Source organism: Rhinoraja longicauda, chromosome 35 (genome assembly GCF_053455715.1).
Source record: "Rhinoraja longicauda isolate Sanriku21f chromosome 35, sRhiLon1.1, whole genome shotgun sequence".
In the NCBI taxonomy this organism is placed as follows: domain Eukaryota; kingdom Metazoa; phylum Chordata; class Chondrichthyes; order Rajiformes; family Arhynchobatidae; genus Rhinoraja; species Rhinoraja longicauda.
The window spans coordinates 20187135-20210546 of NC_135987.1; the positions used below are offsets into that span (position 1 = coordinate 20187135).

At 46.8% G+C, this 23412-nt stretch overlaps 1 protein-coding gene across 1 annotated transcript in view; it reads left to right on the forward strand.

The window, feature by feature from the left end:
* zcchc24 (zinc finger, CCHC domain containing 24) overlaps positions 1-23412 on the forward strand; it is a 158041-nt gene that overhangs the window by 109504 nt on the left and 25125 nt on the right. Inside the window, exon 3 of the mRNA XM_078428398.1 lies at positions 18444-18608. Coding sequence (XP_078284524.1) covers positions 18444-18608 — 165 coding nt within the window. The remainder of the gene's footprint in view (positions 1-18443; positions 18609-23412) is intronic.

A 23412-nucleotide genomic window follows, 5' to 3' on the forward strand; every position in this document is an offset into this window, starting at 1 on the left:
TTTCACAGAGTGCTGGAGTAACTCAGCGGGTCAGGCAGCATCTCTGGAGAACATGGATAGATGACGTTTCACAGAGTGCTGGAGTAACTCAGCAGATCAGGCACCATCTTTGGAGAACATGGATAGGTGACGTTTCATGTCAGAATCCTTCATCATTCTGAAGAAGGGTCTGGTGTGTGGGTTGGAGAGTAAGGTCCAGGTACAATTCTAAGGGGTTTTCTTAACAGGATAGATGTTGCGATGTATTCACTAGTGGGAAAGTCACGGACAAGGGGAGATGGCCACAAGATAAGGAGCCGGCCATTTAGAACCGAGATGTGTGAACATTTCTTCTCTCAGAGAGAGTCCCTGGAATTCTCTGTTCCTGAAGGGTGTGGGGTGGGCAGGTGAGAGCTGGATCATTTAATTTGGTTTAAGTTTATTGTCACGTGTACCGAGGTACAGAGTAAAGCTTTTGTGGCATGCTAACCACTCAGCTGAAAGACTATACACGATTACAATCAAGCCATAAACAGAGTACAGATACAGAATAAAGGGAACAACATTCAGTGCAAGATAAAGTCCGATTAAAGATAGTCTGAGGATCTCCAATGAGATGGATAGTAGTTTAGGACCACTCTCTAGTTGTTGATGGAATGGTTCAGTCGCCTTTCAACAGCTGGGAAGAAACTGTTCCTGATATATTCACAGTGGAGAGAGGTAACTATTTGAACGTTCAAGAAATGTAGGTCCATGGGGAACTGGTGATGAGGAGCAGTTGAGGCCAGCACAGATCGGCCATGATCATATTGAATAGCAGGGCAGGCTACAGGGACCAGGAGGCCAACTCCTGCTCCTACTTCCTTGTAAACAGCTCAGCCACATCTGCAGTGCATTAGTTGTCTCTGCTGCCCTTTCTAGCCATGGGAGCAAGCAAAGGAAATGATGATGATTGCAATTTCTTGGCAAGAGATTTTGCTCAAAGATCATTCTTACCGAAATTCCCCTTTCTCCATGTGGCCTGGCCAATGTCTATTAGCAAATAATAACACAGATTATTATTACATTTATTGTTGGTGGGACCTTTCCAGTGTACCTTGGTACACGTGTCAATAATAAACAAAACTGCGCTTGGTGTAGGAAGGAACTGCAGATGCAGGTTTAAACCGAAGATAGACACAAAATGCTGGAGTAACTCAGCGGGACAGGCAGCATCTCTGGAGAGAAGGAATGGGTGATGTTTCAGGTCGAGACTGAAGAAGAGCACGGTAGCGCAGCGGTAGAGTTGCTGCTTTACAGCGAATGCAGCGCCGGAGACTCAGGTTCGATCCTGACTACGGGTGCTGCACTGTAAGGAATTTGTACGTTCTCCCCGTGACCTGCGTGGGTTTTCTCCGAGATCTTCGGTTTCCTCCCACACTCCAAAGACGTACAGGTATGTAGGTTAATTGGCTGGGTAAATGTGAAAAATTGTCCCTAGTGGGTGTAGGATAGTGTTAATGTACGGGGATCACTGTGCGGCACGGACTTGGAGGGCCGAAAAGGCCTGTTTCCGGCTGTATATATATGATATGATATGATATGATAAGAGTCTCGATCCAAAATGTCACCCATTCCCTCTCTCCAGAGATGCTGCCTGTCCCGCTGAGTTACTCCAGCATTTTTTGTCTAAGCTAAACTTAGAATTGATAGCCCTGCCTCCTACTTGACAAAGATGTTCATATCTCAGTGCTTCACTGTTGTAAACTAGTTCGGAGCATCCTGATATCATAATGCTGTAGAAATGGGAATCTTTATTTCTATTTTCTGGTTAGTTTAGTTTATAGATGCAGCAAGGAAACGGGCCTTTGGCCCACCGAGTCCACACTGACCACCACTAGTTCTGTCCTACACACCAGGAACAATTTACAGAAGGCAATTAACCAACAAACCTGCAAGTCTTTGGAGTGTGGGGGGAAGCCGGAGCATCTGGAGAAAACGCAGGTGGTCACATGGTGTACGTGCAAACTCCGTACAGACAGCACCTGAGGTCGGGATTGGTCCTGGGTCTCTGCCACTGTCAGGCAGCAGCTCTACCACTGCGCCACTGTCATATGTTGAAAGACTGGAGCGACTGGGCTTGTATACACTGGAATTTAGAAGGATGAGAGGGGATCTTATCGAAACATATAAGATTATTAAGGGGTTGGACACGTTAGAGGCAGGAAACATGTTCACAATGTTGGGGGAGTCCAGAACAAGGGGCCACAGTTTAAGAATAAGGGGTAGGCCATTTAGAACGGAGATGAGGAAAAACTTTTTCAGTCAGAGAGTTGTAAATCTATGGAATTCTCTGCCTCAGAAGGCAGTGGAGGCCAATTATCTGAATGCATTCAAGAGAGAGCTAGATAGAGCTCTGAAGGATAGCGGAGTCAGGGGGTATGGGGAGAAGGCAGGAACGGGGTACTGATTGAGAATGATCAGCCATGATCACATTGAATGGCGGTGCTGGCTCGAAGGGCCGAATGACCTACTCCTGCACCTATTGTCTATTGTCTATTGTCTATTGTCTATTGCCACCGTGCTACCCATTGGGAACAGAGGTGTTCCACTTCCACAAGGACTGGAGCTGGCTCTTCTGGTTTGTGTGAGGTAACGTGACTCTCTGCCCAAGACAGTCACCTCACCCACTGCCATCGTCTAGCAGCTTTGGCACAGTTTAGTCTGATTTCGGTTTAGAGAGCTCCATTTGGAACCCATTTGTCTCCTTGGCATTGCTTAGCACAAATTGACGTCACTGACAAGGAGCCATTTTTTCCTTTGCTTATCTATCAGAGGCCGTGTTTAAATTAAAGTCTATTAAATGCCATTAAGTCCTTCCAACATTTTCAAAAGTTCAGCCCAGGTTCCAAATGTTATGTTGTAACAGGGGACGGGTGAGCCACATAGTCCTGACATCTGCTCAGCAGGGTTCTAAGATCATTGAGACAGTCATTGTAAACTTTAACTGTCAACAAGCATCTTGGTCCCATTGCTAGTTTTCTTTTAAAATCATCTCTATTTGGGTTTGTTGAACTACTAATTGAAGACTCCTCTGTGGTGAGTTATCGCTACGTCATGTACCTATCTAAATGTTCCTTAAACTTTGTGATAGTACCTGGCTCAACTATTGTACCTCCATTGGCAGCTCGTTCCATACACCAACAAGCTTTGTGCGAAAAAGTTACCCCTCAAGTTCCTATTGAATCCTCCATAGGTAGGAGAGCAGAATTAGGCCATTCGGCCCGTCAAGTCCACTCCGCCATTCAATCATGGCCAAAGATACTAGAGGAGCAAGATAGACCACTCAACCCTAAAAAACGTAGTATGTCATGGCGCCATTTTAGTAGGCAGAAACTTGCAGAAACATTTTAAAAGAAAAATAACAAAAATCTGTGAATTGATAGATGAGATAGATTCTGCATTTTTACAGTATCATCAATAGACAATAGACAATAGACAATAGGTGCAGGAGTAGGCCATTCAGCCCTTTGAGCCAGCACCGCCATTCAATGCGATCATGGCTGATCACTCTCAATCAGTACCCCGTTCCTGCCTTCTCCCCATACCCCCTCACTCCGCTATCCTTAAGAGCTCTATCCAGCTCTCTCTTGAAAGCATCCAACAAACTGGCCTCCACTGCCTTCTGAGGCAGAGAATTCCACACCTTCACCACTCTCTGACTGAAAAAGTTCTTCCTCATCTCCGTTCTAAATGGCCTACCCCTTATTCTTAAACTGTGGCCCCTTGTTCTGGACTCCCCCAACATTGGGAACATGTTTCCTGCCTCTAATGTGTCCAACCCCCTAATTATCTTATATGTTTCAATAAGATCCCCCCTCATCCTTCTAAATTCCAGTGTATACAAGCCCAATCGCTCCAGCCTTTCAACATATGACAGTCCCGCCATTCCGGGAATTAACCTAGTGAACCTACGCTGCACGCCCTCCATAGCAAGAATGTCCTTCCTCAAATTTGGAGACCAAAACTGCACACAGTACTCCAGGTGCGGTCTCACCAGGGCCCGGTACAACTGTAGAAGGACCTCTTTGCTCCTATACTCAACTCCTCTTGTTATGAAGGCCAACATTCCATTGGCTTTCTTTACTGCCTGCTGTACCTGCATGCTTCCTTTCATTGACTGATGCACTAGGACACCCAGATCTCGTTGAACTCCCCCTCCTCCTAACTTGACACCATTCAGATAATAATCTGCCTTTCTATTCTTACTTCCAAAGTGAATAACCTCACACTTATCTACATTAAACTGCATCTGCCATGTATCCGCCCACTCACACAACCTGTCCAAGTCACCCTGCAGCCTTATTGCATCTTCCTCACAATTCACACTACCCCCCAGCTTAGTATCATCTGCAAATTTGCTAATGGTACTTTTAATCCCTTCGTCTAAGTCATTAATGTATATCGTAAATAGCTGGGGTCCCAGCACCGAACCTTGCGGTACCCCACTGGTCACTGCCTGCCATTCCGAAAGGGACCCATTTATCCCCACTCTTTGCTTTCTGTCTGTCAACCAATTTTCTATCCATGTCAGTACCCTACCCCCAATACCATGTGCCCTAATTTTGCCCACTAATCTCCTATGTGGGACCTTGTCGAAGGCTTTCTGATGAGCCGATGGAATAAAGGCGCAGTGTGGAGGGAACGCATTGGAACATACTGTTCCCCCAAACCACTGATTACACCGTGAGAGGCAGAGCGAACGGCGGGTTTTGCTTACTAAAATGGTGGCCGTTACGCTCCTTTGCGTACTACACTTCAGTATAGGTGCTTTTGACGGAGTGGTCTATCTTGCTCCATTCTATTATCTTTGATCATGGCTGATCTATTTTTCCCTCCCATTTTCCTGCCTTCTCCCCATAAACCCTGACACTTGTACAAATTAAAAATATCCACTGACTTGGCCTCCACAGCCGTCAGTTGCAATGAATTCCGCAGATTCGCCACCCTCTGACTCAAGAAATGCCTCCTCATCTCCTTTTCTAAAGGTACGTCAATAGACAATAGACAATAGACAATAGGTGCAGGAGTAGGCCATTCGGCCCTTCGAGCCAGCACCGCCATTCAATGTGATCATGGCTGATCATTCTCAATCAGTACCCCGTTCCTGCTTTCTCCCCATGCCCCCTGACTCCGCTATCCTTAAGAGCTCTATCTAGCTCTCTCTTGAATGTAATCAGAGAATTGGCCTCCACTGCCCTCTGAGGCAGAGAATTCCACAGATTCACAACTCTCTGACTGAAAAAGTTTTTCCTCATCTCTGTTCTAAATGGCCTACCTCTTATTCTTAAACTGTGGCCCCTGGTTCTGGACTCCCCCAACATTGGGAACATGTTTCCTGCCTCTAATGTGTCCAACTTCCTTTTATGCTGAGGCCGTGACATCTGGGCCTAGACTCTCCCACTAGTGGAAGCATCCTCTCCACATCCACTCCATCCAGGCCTCGGATTTAATTTGTTTTTAGAAAGAAAAGGACTTCAGGGAAAAGTAGTGGTGTTGCATAAGGAATGAGATGAAGAGGAGCCCATTGTGTGTTTGGAGTTGAGAGAGACGACTGATGCTGGCACCCGGTGTTGTTACCCCAGTAACGGTGGGCAGCTTTTGCCCGTGATAACACAGTGGCAGTGTCTGCAATGCGTTCCCTCCACACTGCGCCTTTATTCCATCGGCTCACAGTGATGCCTCTGTCCCGCCAGCACCAACAATGTGATGTCTGTCCACCACCAGATTCTTCAGTACACGCCAACACTGGTCTACTGTATTCTCTCATTGCCCCCCCCCCCCCTTCCCCCGCCACCTCCATCCACCCCCCCCCCCCCCCCCCCCCCCAATGCCCCTCCTCTCCCACCCCCAACTGTGACTGCCCGTGACTAAGATTGGGGAAAACAAAAACTGTTAAACAAGGTGCAATGTTTTGGTGAATCTCCTGTTCGTTCGTTCTGCATCATCTGGGCGGGATGCATACCAGCTTGGTTTGGGAACAGCCCCGTCCAAAACCACAAGAAATTACAGAGAATTGTGGACAAAGCCCATCACACAAACCAACCTCCCTTCCATTGACTCCATCCACACCTCACGCTGCCTCGGCAAGGCCACCAGCCCAGACCATCACACAAACCAACCTCCCTTCCATTGACTCCATCGACACCTCACGCTGCCTCGGCAAGGCCAGCAGCATCATCAAGGACCAGTCGCACCCTGACCATTCCCTCTTCTCCCCTCTCCCATCAGGCAAAAGGTACAGATGTGTGAAAACGCGCACCTCCAGATTCAGGGACAGTTTCTTCCCAGCTGTTATCAGGCAACTGATCCATCCTACCACAACCAGAGTACATCAAAATCAGTCTGACATCAGTCTGAAGAAGGGTCTCGACCTGAAACGTCACCCATTCCCTCTCTCCTAGATGCTGCCTGACCTGCTGAGTTACTCCAGCATTTTGTGATACCAAAACCAGAGAGCAGTCCTGAACTACTGTCTACCTCATTGGTGACCCTCGGACCATCTTTGATCAGATGTTATTGGCTCGATCTTGCACTAAACGCTATCCCCTTATCATATATCTATACACTGTAGATGGCACGATTGTAATCATGTATCGTCTTTCCGCTGACTGGTAAGCACGCGACAAAAGCTTTTCACTGTACCTCGGTACACGTGACACTAAACTAAACTAAATTGAACTGGCTTCAATCCCTATGTGGGGCCATGTGCAAGCACCTAGATAGACATTGTTTTGTCCTTGGTTGCAAACGCTTCACCTACTCTGTCCCCTACATTCGTTTCAATTGATGACAAAACGACTCCAGATTCAGAGCAAAACACAAAGTGCTGGAGGAACTCAGCGGGTCAGGCAGCATCCGCGGAGGGAAATGGAAAGACGACCATTTTGGCCGGGATCCTTCTTCAGACTCTGTCAAACAGTAGGAGTGTAGCCGGAATCAGAGAGGGAGCAGGGGGAGAGAGGGCCTCACCCAACTCTCTTCAGAGAGTGCAGGAAAACTTCCTCAAAGTAGGCATACTTTGTAGGAAAAGTTCTTCCAGAACTTTGTTAAGAAAGTGCAATTTCTTTTTAAAAGTGTCAGTGCCAGGTTCGCAGTAAGATAGGTTGGAAGATTGGGACTACCACCAAACTAATGAAAGGACTGATAACAGCGGGTCTGATATCAGCTGTTCCTTAATCTAGTGCTTTCAGGCTTTTGTATCTTCTGCCCTGCAGGAGAAGGGAGAATGACCAAAGTGAAAATAGTCCTTGAATATGTAGACTATTTTGCTGAGGCATTGTGAAGTGTAGCTGGAGTCGTTGGGAGGGGGGGGGAGGGAGGAGAGAGGCGCTGGTCTTTGTGATGGTCTGGGCTACATCCACAAGTCTCTGCAATTTCTTGCTGTCTTGGGCAGAGCTGTTCCCAAACCAAGCTGTGATGCTGTAACACCACCTCCTGCACTCAGGTAATTTGCTCTTTGTACCACCTGTGTGTGTCTGTGTCTGGCGTGATTGTGTCGTATGATTTGACAGGATACCACCAAACAAGATGTTCACCTTATCTCGTGTCTTGGTACATTTGGCAATATTAAGCCAATACCTATAACAAATGGTTGATTACTCATGTTCATAAATTATAGGAATTAGGCCATTTGGCCCATCAATAGACACTGGACAATAGGTGCAGGAGGCCAGAGGCCCTGTCGGCCCGGACACTGCAGGCCCGGGGGCCGCTGTAGGCCCAGACAGTGTAGGCTAACGGAGTGTATTCGTGGAGCAGGGCCGAGTGTGTTTGCCTCACGGATGTCGCATGGCTACCCGCCTCCCGGCCTGGGTGGCCACCATTGGTGGAGTGGGAGCACATGACCACTGGCTGGGTGAGGTCACGTGGGACATCACCTTGTCCCTTATTTGGGAGTGAGATAGTTGGCAACCCTATCAGGCAGTAACAATTTATCTTGTGTCTGAGAATTTGGCAAGATGTTTGGGTGTATCAGCTGCCACTTTAACTTAATTAAAATGCCCCCACAGTTGCCTATACTGCAGTAATCGTTTAAAGCGCTTGGCAAGACTGCTTTGTGTGTGTGGTTGCAAGGGAGGCTCGTGTCAATTAAACACCTCCAGCCCTGCAAATGATTCCCGAGGAGTTTAACAAATTAATAAATGAAGCTGTGAGTCTATTTAACTCAGGAAATAAAAAACTGTGCAGGAAGGAACTGCAGATGCTGGTTTAAACTGAAGATTGACAAGAAATGCTAGAGTAACTCAGCAGGACAGGCAGCATCTTGGGAGAAAAGGAGTAGGTGCTGTTTCGGGTCAAGACCCTTCTTCAGATAAAAAATTGCACTCTTAAATAAAAATGGAAGTCCTGGAAACACTTGGCAGTTCTGGCAATGTCTATAGAAAGAGGAACAGTCAACAGGTCAGGTTGTCAGAACCTCTAATGTGGTTCAGGCAAACCGTTAGATTTATGGAATGCTTCTATAGCATTCTTTCAGGAATTCCTGATAGCCCCAAGTTTAGTTTAGTTTAGTTTAGTTTAGAGATACAGCGTGGAAACAGGCCCTTCGGCCCACCAGCACCCCACCGACCAGCGATCCCCGCACACTAACACTATCCGACACACACTGAGGACGATTTTTATAATTATGCCAAGCCAATTAACCTACAAACCTGTATGTCTCTGGAGTGTGGGAGGAAACGGAAGATCTCGACAAAACCCACGCAGGTCACGGGGAGAACGTACAAATCCCATACACACAAGCACCCGTAGTCAGGATCGAACCCGGGACTCTGGTGCTGGAAGGCAGTAGCTCTACCACTGCACCACCGTTCTACAGATGAGTTAAGTTTAGTTTATTGTCACGTGTACCGAGGTGCAGTGAAAAGCTTTTAGATTTAGATTTTTTAGATTTAGAGATACAGCGCGGAAACAGGCCCTTCGGCCCACCGGGTCCGCGCCGCCCAACGATCCCCGCACACTAACACTATCCTACACACACTAGGGACAATTTTTACATTTTACCCAGCCAATTAACCTACATACCTGTACGTCTTTGGAGTGTGGGAGGAAACCGAAGATCTCGGAGAAAACCCACGCAGGTCACGGGGAGAACGTACAAACTCCGTAGAAACGGCGCCCGTAGTCAGGATCGAACCTGAGTCTCCGGCGCTGGGAGACTCAGGTTTAGTCGCGTGCTAGCCAGCCAGAGGAAAGACAATACATGATTACAATTGAACCACACACTGTACAGATACATGATAAAGTGAATAGCATGAATAAACGCTGGTGTCGGAGCAGAGGTTTAGAAGAGTGGAGCGGTTGTAATGCGAGTTTGCAGATCCACGTCTGTGAGCAGGTCACAAGGCGTTGTCTGGCTTGGGCACCATCTTAGATAATCAGTGTAGGAAAATAACTGCAGATGCTGGTACAAATCGAAGGTATCACAAAATGCTGGAGTAACTCAGCGGGTCAGGCAGCATCTCTGGAGAGAAGGAATGGGTGACGTTTTGGGTCGAGACCCTTCTTCAGACTGATAATCTTAGATAATGAAGTGCTTTTGTGGTACAGTCACTGTACTATACCATATATTATGCTATACTATATAACATACTCTACAATACTATACTGTTCTGTACTTCACCATATAATGTGCCATACTATATACCATATTCTACAATACTATACTTATTCTAGACTGTACTATGTTATACTATATACCACACTACTATTCTATAAACTATACTAAACTGTACTATATTATATTATATTAAACTATACTATAGCACTATGTTAAATACTATACTAGTATACTGTGCTCTACTATACTGTACTATACTATTACCACGACAATACTATTGCTATTACTATGACATTACTATTACTATTACTATGACATTACTATTACTATACTATTACTACACTATTAGTGTTACTATGACTATTATTATTACTACACTGCTACTATACCATTACTATTACTATGCTATGCACTATTCCTACACTATTACTACACTATTACTACACTATTACTTTGCTGTTACTATGACATTACTATTACTATGACATTACTATTACTGTACTATTACTACACTATTAGTGTTACTATGACTATTATTATTACTACACTGTTACTATACTATTACTATTACTATGCCATGCACTATTACTACACTATTACTACAATATTACTACACTATTACTATGCTGTTACTATGACATTACTATTACTATACTATTACTACACTATTGGTGTTACTATGACTATTTTTATTACTACACTGTTACTATACTATTACTATGCTATGCACTATTACTACACTATTACTATTACTATTATTATTACTACACTATTACTATACTGTTACTATACTGAGCTAAACTCAGCCGTCAGTTCCGGAGCTGCAGTTGGGGTTCATGTCCTGTGGGCTTATTTCACACTTTGGGGCTGAGTCATGCTTGAGGCCCAGAGGATATCGACACACTCTGGTTGCATTCACGCACACAGCTATTAAATATTAACCAGGTGTGTGCGGTGTGTGTGTATTTATCTGAGCCCTGCTATCTCTAAAGTGCGTGGCAGGGAATCACTGGTTGATTTAACAGCTGGCTCAACACTGCCATCGCGGCTGTGGGAGACCAGGGTGGAGTGTAAATCCCTCTCCATGGAGTTTGTGCTCCAGATGGATAGAGAATTATGTGTAGAAACACGGAACTGCACATGCTGATTAATACACAAAAGGACACAAAGTGCTGGAGTAGCTCAGCGGGTCAGGCAACATGTGTGTGTGAAGGAACTGCAGATGCTGGTTTACACCAAAGATAGACACAAAGTGCTGGAGTAACACAGCAGGACAGACAGCATTTCTAGAAGGAATGGGTGATGTTTCGGGTCGAGACCCTTCTTCAGACTGAGACTCAGGGGAGAGGGGGACAGAGATAAGGAAGTGTAAGGTGTGAAAGCGAGACATCAAAAGAGATGGACCTATTGTCTATTGTCTATTGTCTATTGAGTTCAAGGAAAATGTAGAATAGATCATTGTTAGCGAGGAGAGAAGATGGGGCGTGGGGCGGTGACGTCACCTTGTCCCGTATTTGGGAGTGAGGAAGTTGGCAACCCTCGGGCTAGTGTAGCAAACTAATGCTCAGTGAAAATCATATATGGTTCGGAGTCACCACTTGGCAGGGGGACTGGGGAGCAAAGAAGGTTTTGAGAAAACACTAGCAAAGCGGGCCCGTTGGGCCCATTCCCACACCCCCCATTCTCTCCTCCCCGTTGGGCCCGTCCTCGTAGGGTTTCCATTGAAACCGGGAGGGGGGGAGGGAGGGGGGAAGGAGGGGGGGAGGGAGGGAAGGGAGGAGGGAGGGAAGGGGGGAGGGAGGGAGGGGGGGAAATGTGAGGAGTATGCAGATAGGTATGAGATAGATTTCATCACAAATTAAGAAAGTTCATTTGTGCCTTTGATAAAATGCTGTGTGCTGCTGAACTGAAGTCTGGAATCAATCAACACATTCCATTCTCCACCATGTCACCATGCAGCAGAAGTTACACACAGGCCTCCCTCTATTCCTGCCATCAGACTTTGCATCAGACTTTTCTTTCAAAAAGAAAGGAGAAATTGAGTCAAGCCACAAATGTACCGTGTTTACAAATGTTCTGTGGTGCTGCTGCAAGGAGGGATTTCATTGTTCGTTAGACAATAGACAATAGGTGCAGGAGGAGGCCATTCAGCCCTTCGAGCCAGCACCACCATTCAATGTGATCATGGCTGATCATTCTCAAACAGTACCCCGTTCCTGCCTTCTCCCCATACCCCCTGAATCCGCTATCCTTAAGAGCTCTCTATCCAGCATTCAGAGGATTGGCCTCCACTGCCTTCTGAGGCAGAGAATTCCACAGATTCACAACTCTCTGACTGAAAATGTTTTTCCTCATCTCAGTTCTAAATGGCCTACCCCTTATTCTTAAACTGTGGCCCCTTGTTATGGACCCCCCCAACATTGGGAACATGTTTCCTGCCTCTAACGTGTCCAACCCCTTAATAAACTTGTACGTTTCGATAAGATCTCCTCACATCCTTCTAAATTCCAGTGTATACAAGCCTCGTCGCTCCAGTCGATCTGGGATATATGACAATAAAACACTCTCAACTCTTGAATGCAGGGAGGCTCCACTTTGCAGAGTAGAAGGACTGGAAACAAGGAACTACAGAAGGACACAAACTCAGCGGGTCAGGCAGCATCTCTGGAGAACATGGATAAGAGATGTTTTGGATCGAGACCCTTTTTCAGACTCAAGGAGTAGAAGCAGGAACAGGCTCAGGGGCCCACATAGATGCCCTGCCAATTCCCTTGATCACGTTATTCCCTTTATCATGTATCTGTACACTGTGGATGTACAGGTTTGTAGGTTAATTTGGCTTCAGTAAAAATTGTAAATTGTCCCCAGAGTGTGCAGGATAATGCTAGTGTACCGGTCAGCATGGACATAGTGGGCCGAAAGGTCTGTTTCCGTGTTGTATGTCTAAACTAAACTAAACTAATATGTTTACCGGTACGTTTGTTGCTTACAAAAAAAGCACTGAATCTAACCATCATCATTGTAAGTAAATGATGATAATGTCATTGAAACTTACTGAATAGTGAAAGGCTTGGATAGAGTGGATGTGGAGAGGATGTTTCCACTAGTGGGAAAGTCCAGGACCAGAGGTCACAGCCTCAGAATTAAAGGACTTTCCCTTTGGAAGAAGATGGGATGGAATTTCTTTCATCAGAGGGTGGTGAATCTGTGGAATTCAGTGCCACAGAAGGCTGTGGAGGCCAAGTCAATGGATATTTTTAAGGCAGAGATGGATAGATTCTTGATTAGTGCGGGTGTCAGGGGTTATGGGGAGAAGGCAGGAGAATGGGGTTAGGAGGGAGAGATAGATCAGCCATGATTGAATGGCGGAGTGGACTTGATGGGCCGAATGGCCTAATTTGTCTCCTATCACATGACTTATGTATGGCTTGAGAAGGAAGATTCGAAGTGTGTAAGTACCTCGTACAGATGCCGGAGTTGGTCACCATTCCAATGAGTGAGGCTGAGAATGGAAACAATCGGGCGATGTGATGATAAATAAAAAGGCTTTTAAAATGTCAAGTGGGAACCATGTGCATCTCTCAACAGTGACATGAAGCAGGCTAGATAGACACAAAAAGCTGGAGTAACTCAGCAGGTCAGACAGCATCTCTGGAGAGAAGGAATAGGTCATAAGGAATAGGAGTAGAATTCGGCCATTCGGCCCATCAAGTCTCCTCCGCCATTCAATCATGGCTGATCTATCTCTCCCTGCTAACCCCATTCTCTTGCCTTCTCCCTATAACCTCTGACACCCAAGAATAGAGTCAGAAGAAGGGTCTCGATCCGAAACGTCACCCATTCCTTCTCTCCCTAGATGCTGCCTGTCCCGCTGAGTTACTCCAGCATTTTGTGTCTATCTTCGGTGTAAACCAGCTTCTGCAGTTCCTTCCTACACATGAAACAGGCTCACAGGCATCTTAGAGACAACACAAAATAGTGACCTTGATGGGTCTTCTTTCTTCTTTCGTATGTCAACTATAACAATCAAAAGTGGTATTTTGTGCTTCAGAGTACGTTAGTTGATGCTTTGCTGCAAGTTTTGCCAGTTCCGTAGAACTACCCAGGACGGACGACGAAGATGTGAAGCAGATCACACCCCAACCTTGATGGGTGTGGAGGGGACATGGTTAATGGGACAGGACTTTGTATTTTTGCATGGTTGCAATAATAATTTAAATAATATTCAGATCGAGGCAATACCTCAAGGCAGTTATGTTCAAGTGCTCCGAAAATAACTGTTTCAAATTAGCTGTGAAATGCTAGGCACTGGATATTATCAGTGTGTGGAAATGTTAGCAAGGGCAGGGTTATTGAGTCCAGAAGCTGGGAATAACTTTCTCTCTGAGTGGCCTTTTATATAGCCCAGACCATTGTCCTATCCATGGACTCCATTAACACTTCACACTGCCTCAGTAATTCCACCAGCATAATCAAGGATCAGTCTCACCCCCGCCTCTCCCTCTTCTCCCCTCTCCCATCAGGCAAGAGGTACAGAAGTGTGAAAACCTGGAGTACTGTGTACAGTTTTGGTCTCGAAATTTGAGGAAGGATATTCTTGCTATTGAGGGCGTGCAGCGTAGGTTTACTAGGTTAATTCCCAGAATGCCGGGACTGTCGTATGTTGAAAGACTGGAGCGACTAGGCTTGTATACACTGGAATTTAGAAGGATGAGAGGAGATCTAATCGAAACGTATAAGATTATTAAGGGGTTGGACACGTTAGAGGCAGGAAACATGTTCCCAATGTTGGGGGAGTCCAGAACAAGGGGCCACAGTTTAAGAATAAGGGGTACGCCATTTAGAACTGAGATGAGGAAAAACTTTTTCAGTCAGAGAGTTGTGAATCTGTGGAATTCTCCGCCTCAGAAGGCAGTGGAGGCCAATTCTCTGAATGCATTCAAGAGAGAGCTAGATAGAGCTCTTAAGGATAGCGGAGTCAGGGGGTATGGGGAGAAGGCAGGAAAGGGGTACTGATAGAGAATGATCAGCCATGATCACATTGAATGGCGGTGCTGGCTCAAAGGGCCGAATGGCCTCCTCCTGCACCTATTGTCTATTGTCTATTAAAACGCACACCTCCAGATTCAGGGACAGTTTCTTCCCAGCTGCTATCAGGCAACTGAATTATCCTATCACTGACTAGAGAGTGGTCCTGATCTCCCATCTACCTCATTAGAGACCTTCGAAGTATCTTTAATCTGACTTTATTGGACTTTATCTTGCACTAAATGTTATTCCCTTTATCCTGTATCTGTACAATGTGGATGGGTTTGATTGCAATCATGTATAGTCTTTGCGCTGACTGGCTGGCACGCAACCAAAGGGGTTTTCATTGTACCTCGTGACAATAATGAACAAAACCTAAAACACATCACTAATATGGCTCACTTGGGATGAGAACAGAAGATGGTGGAAATTGTCAGCTGGTCAGGCAGTATCTGTGGAGAGCGAAACAGGGTGAACAAGTCAGGTGAAGAGCCAAATGCAGCAGATGGTAGAAATTGTCAGCTGGTCAGGCAGTATCAGAGGAGAGAGATTCAGAGTGAACAACTCAGGTCGAAAACCATGGATGAAAATGGTCTAAAGTTCGAGATCCTTCCTTCTTCTTGCGTCTGAGGCAGCAGAAGTTATGAAGCTGCTTCTGCCTCTGCCGTCTCTGTTTGTTGCCGTTCGCCTGACTGAGGTCAGTTGACAGGGCTCACCACGGGGAGGTCGACAACGTCAGCCCCAAGTTCGAGATAAAGCAAGTTTAAGAAGCTGCAGAGAGCGGAGGGAGGGGCAGGAAAAGCAAAAGGGAAGTCAGCGATCGGCTGTGAATGACTCAGGTGCTGCTGAGAAAGGGGGGGGAAGTTATAATGGAGGGGCCAAGTGGCTTCTGAGACACCAGAAGAGGGGAGAGAATATTTGTGCTTACTGATGCTAGTAGAGTATGTTTGACAGAAGCACAAATTGGAGGAACAGCATCTCATATTTCGCTTGGACAGCTCACAGCCCAGCGGTATGAATTTGATTTCTCTCACATCAAGTAGCCCCGGCATTCCCTCTCTCTCCATCCCTCCCCCACCTAAGTCGCACCAGCTTCTCGTTTTCACCTGACAATCATCTGCAAAGCCCTGTTTCCTTTATCATTGATAATTTCCTGCACATCTTTTATTCATTGGTCTTTATCTCTCTAAATCACCGTCTATATCTCTCGTTTCCCTTGGCCTAGTCTGAGGACGGGACTCGACCCGAAACGTCACCCATTCCTTCTCTTCAGAGATGCTGCCTGGCCCGCTGAGTTACTCCAGCATTTTGTGTCTATCTTTGGAATAAATGACTCTTTCACACAAGATTTGGAAAACAAGAGATGATCATCACGAAGCTGGTCGGCCACTCACGTAATATGTAAAAAATAGCTTTTGATTTATTACTGACACATGCACCAAGGTACAGTGTGAAGCTTTGACTTTACTTTAGGCTTTAGAGAAACAGCGTGGAAACAGGCCTTTGGGTCCACCGAGCATGCCGAACAAGGATCACCCCATACACTAACACTATCCTACACATTAGGGACAGTTTACATAGAAACATAGAAACATAGAAAATAGGTGCAGGTGGAGGCCATTCTGCCCTTCGAGCCAACACCGCCATTCATTGTGATCATGGCTGATCAAATAATTTTACCAAGCTAATTAACCTACAAACCTGTACATATTTGCAATTAATAATAAAGCACATCAACTTCCTGAGAAGATTTTGGTGTGTCAGAGAGGATTCTCGAACTTCTACAGGTGTACAGTAGAGAGCACATTGACTGGTTGCATCATGGCCTGGTTCGGCAACTTGAACGTCCAGGAGCGGAAACGACTGCAAAAAGTTGTGAACACTGACTGCCCAGTCCATCACCGGCCCTGACCTCCCCACCATCGAAGGGATTTACCAGAGTCACTGCCTCAAAAAGGCAGCCAGCATCATCAGAGACCCACACCACCCTGGCCACACTCACTGACCCACACCACCCTGGCCACACACTCACTGACCCACACCACCCTGGCCACACACTCATTTCACCCCTGCCATCGGGAAGAAGGTACAGGAGCCTGAAAACTGTAATGTCCAGGTTTAGGAACAGCTTCCTCCCCACAGCCATCAGGCTATTAAACACCACAACCTCAAATAAGCTCTGAACTACAATAAGTTATTGTTATTATTGTTATTATTATTGCACCACTATTGCTTGTTTTTTGAGTATGTGTGTATATATACAATACAATACAATACAATACAATATATCTTTATTGTCATTGTACAGGGGTACAACGAGATTGGGAATGTGCCTCCTATACGATGTAATAATTTAATTAGCTAGTCAGTATTAATTTAAACAACCCAATGAAACAAATTGTAACAGTTTTAAAACAGAATAAAGTGCAAGTAGGTCTGTGCCGGTTCACTGTGCGATGTGACCATCCGGCTCAGCAGGACCAGTTCATAGCGGCTATGGCCCTGGGGATGAAGCTGTTCCTGAATCTGGAAGTGCGGGCGTAGAAGGCCTTGTATTGTCTGCCCGATGGAAGGAGTTCGAACAGACTTTTGCAGGGGTGTGAAGAGTCTTTGTGGATGCTGGTGGCTTTTCTGAGGCATCGTGTGTTGTAGATGCCCTCCAAGGCTGGAAGCTGTGTTCCGATGGTCCTCTGAGCTTTATGGACTACCCGCTGAAGAGCTTTCCTCTCTGCCTCCATGCAGCCGAGGTACCACACAGGGATGCCATGCGTTAGGATGCTCTCTATGGTGCAGAGGTAGAAGGTCGTCTGCAGCTGTTGGGGTAGACCAAACTTTTTCAGTTTTCTTAGGTAGAACAGTCGTTGCTGTGCCTTCTTGACCAGCGCAGCAGTGTTATTGGACCATGTGAGGTCCTCCGAAATGTGAGTCCCCAGAAACTTGAAGCTGGACACTCTCTCCACACTGTCCCCATTGATAAGGATCGGGGCGTATTCCCCGTTGTGTGACCTACGGAAGTTGATGATCAGCTCCTTGGTCTTGGTGGTATTTAGGGACAGGTTGTTATCAGAGCACCAGTCCGCCAGGTTCTGCACCTCCGCTCTGTATTTTGTTTCATCACCGTTGGTGATCAGCCCGATCACCGTTGTGTCGTCTGTAAACTTGTCTGCAAATATGTGTGTGTGTGTGTGTGTGTGTGTGTGTGTGTGTGTGTGTACTTGCGGGTATGTGTATATATGCACACTGAACTCTCGTTTATCATGTTGTTTACAGTGTACCATGTTTACATACTCTGTTGTGCTGCAGCAAGTAAGGATGTCATTGTTCTGGCTGGGACACATGACAATAAAACACCCTTGACTCTGGATATTTGGAGTGTGGGAGGAAACCAGAGCACCTGGGGAAAACGCACGCGGTCACAGGGAGAACGTGCAAACTCCGTACAGACAGCACCCGTAGTCAGGATGGAACCCGGGTCTCTGGCGCTGTGAGGCAGCAGCTCTACCCGCTGCGCCACCGTGCCGCCCTTATTAGAAGCCATATTTGGTGTTCTAAATGGAGATTGGTGTGAGCTTTTATAAAATGATCTGAGTTGGGAAATCCACGCATGAAACCAGGAATGGAAACAGACAATGCTGCCAATACTGGGCAGGTCAGGCAGCACCTGTGGAGAGAGAAACAGTGTGCCTGACCTGCCAAGATTTAACAGCATTTTCAGGGTTTTTGTTCCTCAGAATTTCAGCGCCTGCAATATTTTGTATTCTGATCACGCGGAGCCGAGGAGGGTACAAAACCCACGGCCATTTTAACGTGTCTTTGTGTCTGTTTCATTTTGTAGGCTCGTCCCAAAGGAGAAGGGCTCACTCCATACCAGGGGAAGAAACGATGCTTCGGTGAATACAAGTGCCCCAAGTGCAAGAGGAAATGGATGAGTGGGAACTCCTGGGCCAACATGGGGCAAGAGTGCATCAAGTGCCACATCAATGTTTACCCCCACAAGCAGGTAAGCAGCACCTGTACACCCCCACTATTCACACGCGTGATCCAGTGGCTACTTCATTGGCAAATACACCCCCCACTTGTGGGGTGTTGAGTCTAAGGGTCAGGAAGTCATGATGCAGCTTCTTTGAGTTTTGGTTAGTCTGCACTTGGAGTATTGTGAAGACAGGCGCAAAGAGTTGGAGTAACTCAGAAGGAAAGAAAACTGCAGATGCTGGTTTAAATCGAAGGTAGACACAAAATGCTGGCGTAACTCAGCGGGTCAGGCAGCATCTCTGGAGAGAAGGAATGGGTGACGTTTCGGGTCGAGTGACTTTTCAGATCCCGTAGAAGGGTCTCGACCCTAAACGTCACCCATTCCTTCTCTCCAGAGATGCTGCCCGTCCCGCTGAGTTACTGCAGTATTTTGTGTCTATCTTCGGTGTAAACCAGCATCTGCAGTTCCTCCCTACACAGGTAGGGGACAAGGTATGTCACCAACAACACCTCTGTGTGTTTTCTTTACCAGTGTAAACCACGAGTTGTGGTCTTGGCTCAGTCTGAGAGGGATAAGCTCGTACATTGATTGGAACCGAACCGAGAACTGAGAGAGTCGTGGGTAAACACTTGGTTCACTCAGTCCAAACAACTTGTCTGAAAATATCTGGCCTGCACCTTTTTAAACAAATAACGCTCTGTTTTTGAGGGAGTTGGGACTGTGACAGAACTGGGAATGAGAGAAAAAAAAACATTACTTTTCATTCTTAGGATGGTCTTAATGTGGAATTCTTTCTCATGAGATGTCCATCTATCTATCTGTGTCCATTTCTGCTGTAAGTTGTCCATCTCAAGAGTCAAGAGTTGTCATATGTACCATATATGTCATATGTTTAATTGTCATATGTCAGCGGAAAGACAATACATGATTACAATCAAGCCATTTACAGTTTATAGATGCGATAAGGGAATAACGTTTAGTGCAAGGTAAAGCCGGTAAAGTCTGATCAAAGATAGTCTGAGGGTCTCTAATGAGATAGACGGGAGGTCAGGACCACTCTCTGGTTGTGGTAGGATGGTTCAGTTGCCTGATAACAGCCGGGAAGAAACTGTCTCTGAATCTGGAGGTGTGCGTTTTCACGCTTCTGTGCCTCTTGCCCGATGGGAGAGGGGAGAAGAGGGAGTGGCCGGGGTGCGACTGGTCCTTGATTGTGCTGCTGGCCTTGCCGAGGCAGCGTGAGGTGTAGATGGAGTCAATGGTCATAATATGTCTTCATGTCTGGATATGTCAGTGTCTGTGTCGCTGCAACATGGGTGAGCTCCTCTTCACCCTCAGTGTGGGGTTTTGTTCGTGTAAGGCAGGGTTATTGAGTCGGAAAAAGCCTGCAATAGTAAGTGGGAAAGTTTGCATTTAATTAACACCTTTAACAGTGTCCCAAAGCATTTCACTGTGAATGCAAAACACCTTGAGCTGAGGCCACTGGTGTTCACATTGCAGCCAATTCATTCTCAAAAGACGGTCATGAAATAAATGACCAGATTAACTGCATTAAATTGTATCAAGTGAAGGTTAAATAGACAATAGACAATAGGTGCAGGAGTAGGTCATTCGGCCCTTCGAGCCAGCACCACCATTCAATGTGATCATGGCTGATCATTCTCAATCAGTACCCCGTTCCTGCCTTCTCCCCATACCCCCTGACTCCGCTATCCTTAAGAGCTCTATCTAGCTCTCTCTTGAATGCATTCAGAGACTTGGCCTCCACTGCCTTCTGAGGCAGAGAATTCCACAGATTCACAACTCTCTGACTGAAAAAGCTTTTCCTCATCTCCGTTCTAAATGGCCTACCCCTTATTCTTAAACTGTGGCCCCTGGTTCTGGACTCCCCCAACATTGGGAACATGTTTCCTGCCTCTAACGTGTCCAGCCCCTTAATAAATGCATTAAGCAGTGCGATTTTAGGAGAATCACACTCTTTGTAAAGATACAGCATAGAAACAGGCCCTCTGGACCACCGAGTCCACACCGGCCACCAATCACCCATTCTCACTAGTTCCATGTTATCCCACTTTCTCTTCCACTCCCTACACACAAGGGGCAATTTATGGAGGCCAATTAATCTACAAACTTGCACGTCGTTGGGATTCAGGAGGAAACCGCAGCACCCGGATAAAACCATCATGGTCGCGGGGGGAACGTGCAAACTCCACACAGGTAGCACCCGAGGTCAGGAATGAACGGGGGTCTCTGGTGTGGTGAGCCAGCAGCTCTACCAGCTGCACCACTGTGCCGCCAACTTCAGATATGTGCATCATTAGATATCTGCAAATGGTCTTACATCTCCTTTGCATAAGGATGTGCAGTGAATCCCAGATAATCCAGCATCTAATTGTTCAGAAATCCTCAAGTCAAGTCAAGTTTATTTGTCACACACACATAAATGTGCAGTGAAATGAAAGATTACCCACAGTCCAACAACAAGAGCAATAAAAGCAATAAAAGAGCAATAAAAATAAGCAATAACACACACAATCAAACAAAAAGAAACAGAAAGAGACATCCATCACAGTGAGTCTCCTCCAGTCCCCTCCTCACTGTGATGGAAGGCAAGAATGTCTTTTCTCTTCCCCTGTCGTCTTCTCCCGCGGTCAGGCTGTTGTAATTGCCACATTCCAGGCCGCGCCGGACGGTGAAACGTCCGCAGCGGGCCGCCCCAAGCCCCGCGATCCGGGCGGGCTAAGCCACCGCTGCCGCTGTAAATTTCCCCGGTGTGGGACGAATAAAGGAACATATATATATGTACAAGAGCTATGAGGCAGCAGTTTCACCAGCAATATAACAATACAATACAATTTAATGTACTGGGAAACAAAAAACTGCAGATGCTGGAATCTTGAAATACATGTTTCCACCAAAACCCACTCGCCCTTCTGAATTCTAGTAAAGCCAGTCCAACTTCTCCTCAAAATTAAGCCTGTCTTTTCCAGCTATTAGTCCAATAAATCTTCTCTCAGCTTCCAACACATTGACATCCTTCCTTAAATAGGAAGCCCAGTCCTTACACTGTACTCCTGGGAAAAAGACTTTTGTGCATTCACCCTGTCTATTCGCCTCATGATTTTACACACCTCTCTAAGATCACCCCTCAGCCTCCAAGGACCGGTGGCGCAGCGGTAGAGTTGCTGCCTTACAGCGAATGGAGCGCCGGAGACCCGGGTTCGATCCCGACTACGGGTGCTGTCTGTACGGAGTTTGTACGTTCTCCCCGTGACCTGCGTGGGTTTTCTGCGAGATCTTCGGTTTCCTCCCACACTCCAAAGACGTACAGGTTTGTAGGTTAATTGGCTTGGTAAATGTAAAAATTGTCCCAAGTGTGTGTAGGATGGTGTTAATGAGCGGGGATCGCTGGTCAGCATGGACCCGGTGGGCCGAAGGGCCTGTTTCCGCGCTGTATCTCTAAACTAAACTAAATTAGACTTGACTGAAACCCTAGCCCGCCCAACCTCTCCCTACAGTTCAGGCCATCGAGTCATGGTAACATCCTTGTAAATTATCTCTGCACTCTTTCCTATGGCTTCTCCCCATCTCCCCATCTCCCCATCTCCCCATCTCCCCTCCCCTTCTCCCCACCTCCCCTTTTCACCGTCTCCCCTTCTCCCCATCTCCCCACCTCCCCATATTTTATCTGGGTCATCCTTCCTATATCAGGAGGACCAAAACTGAACCTCGAGGAAGTGGTGGCGGGCCTTTGACCAGTTGTGCCTTGAACCCAAGTTGAGTGGAGGCACGCTAGAACCAACACTTGTCCAATTGATGAGTGAAGACAATAGTTGTTCAGGAAAACAATGCGCCTGGTCTCTTCGCATCGAGTTTACATCTCATTCCTTCCAAGATGGCGGCGCTGCCCTAGCAGCTGCGGCTTACCTGCAGTCCATTTGTCTTTGTGTTTTTGTTGTCTTAATTGTAGTTGTGATGTGGTGTTTTTGTGGTTGTGTACTATGTGTGTATGTGGGGGGGAGGGGGGGAACTGTAACATTGTAAATATGTGTCCCTTCCGAACGGAGACCCGACCTTTGTGTTCTGGGCCGTGTCTCCGTTCCTGCTGCGGCCTACCATCGGCCCAACTCCTGGAGCTGGCGGCCTCCAAGGCTCTGGTTCGCTGAGCCCGCGGACCAGACTCACCATCAGCGGAGCTGGCCGTTCTCGGAGGCTGCGGGAGCGGCTGCGACTCGCCTTAGGCTCGGGCCGCGTGGATGCCGACATCGGGAGCTCCGGCAGCGGCAGCGTGTTCGCCCGCCCCGGATCGCGGGGCTTGGGTCGGCCCGCCGCGGATATTTCACCGTCCGGCGCGGCCTGAAATAGGCCACGGAATTTTCTCTGCTCGGCGGGGGCTTCAATGTCGGGAGCCACGACCGCCCCGACTTGCAGCGGGGCTTGGGTCGGCCCGTTGCGGACGTTGCGGACATTTCACCGTCCGGCGCAGCCTGGAACATGGCAGCGACAACAGCCTGACCGCAGGAGAAGACGGCAGGGGAAGAGAAAAGACATTCTGGCCTTCCATCACAGTGAGGAGGGAACTGGAGGAGACTCACTGTGATGGATGTTTCTTTTTGGGGGGTTTTGTGTTGGTTGGGGTTGTGTAATTTGCTTATTTTATTGCTCTTATTGTTGGACTGTGGGTGACGAAATTTCGTCCAAAAAACTTGTTTTTTGGATGACAAATAAAGATATCTTGAATCTTGAATCTTGAATCTTGAAAGACATGAGACTGACGCTATCTCGCCCTTTAACATCTGCACATAACTCTGAAGAGTAAATGGACTAGCAATGC